Below are 3870 nucleotides of genomic sequence, written 5' to 3' on the forward strand. Positions count from 1 at the left end.
TAAGTGTGCTATGTAGATATGAAAGTAATTGAGGTGATAATACCTACAATACTAATTCGTTTTTAGTGAGGTCTGTCTCTCACTTATTGACTAAAACAACTTCAAAGAGTCCTAGTCACACACTCATTTAAAAACCAACTTCCCAATTACATACACATGTATATGCACACACTTTTTTAAAGTTATTGAATCGTATTTAAGGCATTGGTCTGTTTGGTGACATTGGACATAGTTAGCATATTATGTCTTTCAATCTGTGAATATGGGACATTCCCACTTACAGGACTTATGGTTCTTTCTTTCGTTTCTTTCAATAGCATTTAATAGTTTATACACACAGAATTATATTACTTTTATTAGATTTATTTTCAGGATTTGTAGTTTTTGATCATACAAGATGCCTTGTAAATTTCTTTTACTATTTTTCGTTGTTTAGAGGAAATCCACTGATGTCATTTCTTCCTAACTTCATTAATTATAGATTTCAGGAAAATTTCTAATTATGTGATCCTGCTGAGCTAATAATATACATTATTATAGCTTTCTTTCCTCTTTCCTGTTAGATTTATTTCTTTCACGTGTCTAATTGCATTGAATAGCAATCCATCATAGTGTTGAATATATGTGGTAACAGCAGAAATTCTGTTGCTTTTTAATAAATTTTTATTGATTTCAGAGAAGAAGGGAGAGGGAGATGGAAACATCGATGATGAGAGGGAATCATTGATTTTGTGCCACTTGGGGATGGAGCCCACAACCCAGACATGTGTGCTGACAGGGACTGAACCTATGACCTCTTATTCCTAAAGCTCATGCTAAATGGCTGAGCCACACATGAAGGGTCAGTCCAATGTTTTTGAGCTTGCACATGGCAGAGGAGTAGCTATTCACTGCTTATTGCGGGGCTCATTGTTAACCATATCAGGGATTCAAGCATTTTTCATCCTCTTTAGTCAATGTTCGCCTGGGGCCTTTTTCTGGGGAATGACGAGGGGGAAGGATTCTCAGGTTCAGTCATCTGCTTCTCATATTCTTCTTTAGTTGTACACAGCAGATCCCTCTTCCTTATTTGAGCTTTTATGAGTTTTTTATTTCTCTGTGCTTGCATTTATCTTTTCCACTTACATATAATCTTCAGATTCTAGGGGATTTGCCTTACCTTTGAAGATTGGGTTTGGGGCAGGGGAATTGAGAAGTTACTATGGTACCTAGCAAAACTTAGTTATAATAACTTAGTTACTATATTTATTTATTTTGATATGTTTTTTTATTGATTTCAGAGAGAGGAAGGGCAAAAGGAGAGAGAGAGTAACATCAATGTAGACAGATAATGATTGATTGGCTGCCTCCTACAAGCCCCCGTCATGGTCAGCAAAATGCGGCTCCCAAGCCACATTCGGTACCTAGGACCCTTGAGTGTGGCTCTCCTAAGGCTTAGGAGTACCTAATTAAGTTAATAACAATGTACCTATGTATATAGTTTAACTTCAAAACAATTTGGCTCTCACAAGAAATTTCAATTGTTGTACTGTTGATATTTGGCTCTGTTGACTAATGAGATAGCTGACCACTGGCTAGCCTGAAACTCTGGCATATGCCCTAACCAAGATTCAAACCAAGTCCATCTGGTTCATGGCTAGAGTCTCAACCATTCAACTACACCTGCCAGGCTAGTTCCTCTATTTATTATTTGAAGAAAGGCGTGCTCCTGGAGACTGGCTGTGGGCAGTGGTCCAGAAAGCCCACGTGTAAACAAGCGGAGGCTCCTGGGGTTAGATGTGTCTAACTCTCTATCCCTCTCCTGTTCTCTCTGTATAAAATCCATACAAACATATTATTTAACAAATTACAAACATCCCCGAGGCAGTACTGGCTGACAGACTCATTGGGTGAAGTTCTAGTTCCAGCCTGAGCAGAGGCCTGAGCCGTGTGTAGCTGTGTCAGAGCTGCCGAGTAAGAGAAGCTGCTGGGCTCAGTTGTGGCTGCAGCATGTCCAGTGGGAACCAGGGTCCAGTGGGAACCAGGGTCTTAGGAATCTGCAGAACGAGTCATCTGGAAACTAATACACACTTCCAAAGCCATCCACAGGAATGTGAGCTCTCCTTTGGTAGTGGGCTCCAAGCCATTAAGAGACTAACAGTTCTATCTATCTATCTAACAGTTCTATCTATCTATCTATGTATCTATCTATCTATCTCCTGCTGTAATTTAGTTTAGAACACCTGAGAATGTTCTCCTTATCAAGGCACACCATGGCAGGGGAGGGATCCTGAAGGTGATATCGAAACCAGCCGTGTCCATGGCACTAGGAGTGGACTGAGAATGCCTGAGAGGTACCACAGCATTCTAGGGCAGCTGCCCAACGGGGAGGTCCATTTGGCTAGCAACTGGGAGTCCTGCTTGTCATAGTAGTAGAAACATCTGGCAGGTTAAGAAATGCATCTTTTCTAGGAGATAAAGCATCCTGACTGTGGACAGGGCCAGCCCAGATTGCTACTGGGCTGGGAGGTGCTATGTTCCCAGGGTTGAAGGTCAGATACAGCCATACTTGGCTAAATCTTCATCAGTGATAGGCTCAAAGATGGAAGACCGCCCATTGGCAGGGAATGTGTCCCAGGACTCCAGAGAGGCAGCTGCCTCTAGCTTTAGCTCCAGGGATTCACAGTCAGGGGTCCAGGGAATTTTGGCAACTGTGGCGGGGGCCTGGACCACGGAGGCATAAGAGTGGTCCATCCTTACAAGCTCAGAGAGGCTCGCAGGGGCCCCGTGGTTTCCAGCAGGGTCTGTGGGGAAGGACCTCAGAGTCCCAGTGACACAGCGAGGAGTTAGTGGGACTTTGTCAGGGAAATTGACTGGAATATTGTCCAGAGATAGCAGGCACGGGCCAGGGTGCATCGGTGCATCAGGATCCAATGGGGGCCCCAAGGGTTGAAGGTCAGGGGCACAACAGCACCCAGAAGCCCACACAGGATGCTGGCCACCAGGGCTCAGCGGGGCCGGGCTGTCCATGGAGGGTTTGTCCTCAGGCCCAGGCTGGGCTTTGGGATCCGGAGCTGTGCGCACTGCGCCCACTAGGCGGCGCCTCTTAGCCGGGGCTGGAACCATCCACTCTTGAGTCCCCTGTTCCGGAGGACGACGACCACTCTCACGACCACGTGTGCCAGTTGGCTGGAGATCCTGGGCAGATGGGCCCGAGGTTGGCTGTGAGGATGGGTCGGGCTTTGAGGAGCAGAGGGCCGCGGCAGCCACAGGCTGGGCAGCAGAGGCAGAACCCTGGCCTAGCGAGGGGCACAGGCATGGCTGGCGCACAAGGGTGTGGCGGTGACCATAGCCACAGCCCGTGCCCACTGATCCAGGGGTGTGCGTGGCCCAACGGGGCTGCGGGTGCCTCAGGCCCAGCGCAGATTTCCAGGCCGCCCGGCCCTCCCTCCAGATATTCAGCTCCTGGCTGCCCGGCGCCGTGGGCTCCAAGTGGTCCACAACAGCCTGGTCCTGCCCGCGTTTCCACAGCTCATAGCGCTCGGGCTGCAGGAGGCGCACGAACACGTCCATGGAAAAGCTCACCCGGGCCTCCCCGCAGCTGCACTGAGAGGCCACTTTGCCATAGTCGACCCATCGCGGGGTGGCAAAGTTGATGGCCTCCGCACAGTTGAAGCCATGGTTGAAGCCAGCGTGGTAGCCATAGGGAAAGGTCACCATGAACTCTCCAGCCTCCTGAGTGATGCGGCTGAACGGGACCCCGTTCTCCTTGAGGACAGTGGGCGAGATGAGGGCCACCTTGTGCCGCAGGAAGGCCTCGCAGCCCCGAGAGCTGCCCGGGAAAAGCTCCCTGGCCAGGCGCTCCAGGCGCTGGCCGTGCCCTGGGGGCAC

The 3870-nt window shown here is 48.7% G+C and overlaps 1 protein-coding gene across 1 annotated transcript; it reads right to left on the bottom strand.

Annotated features, from left to right (window-relative positions):
- Positions 1-2532: 2532 nt before the first annotated feature.
- Positions 2533-3867, bottom strand: LOC102755754 (lysine-specific demethylase 4D; the record flags this gene model as incomplete). The annotated part of the gene is made up of 1 exon (XM_015566132.1): positions 2533-3867. A coding segment is annotated over one exon (1335 nt), but the record flags the coding sequence as incomplete, so codon positions are not given.
- Between the last annotated feature and the right edge of the window lie 3 nt (positions 3868-3870).

Source organism: Myotis davidii, unplaced genomic scaffold (genome assembly GCF_000327345.1).
Source record: "Myotis davidii unplaced genomic scaffold, ASM32734v1 scaffold1042, whole genome shotgun sequence".
NCBI classification, from domain to species: domain Eukaryota; kingdom Metazoa; phylum Chordata; class Mammalia; order Chiroptera; family Vespertilionidae; genus Myotis; species Myotis davidii.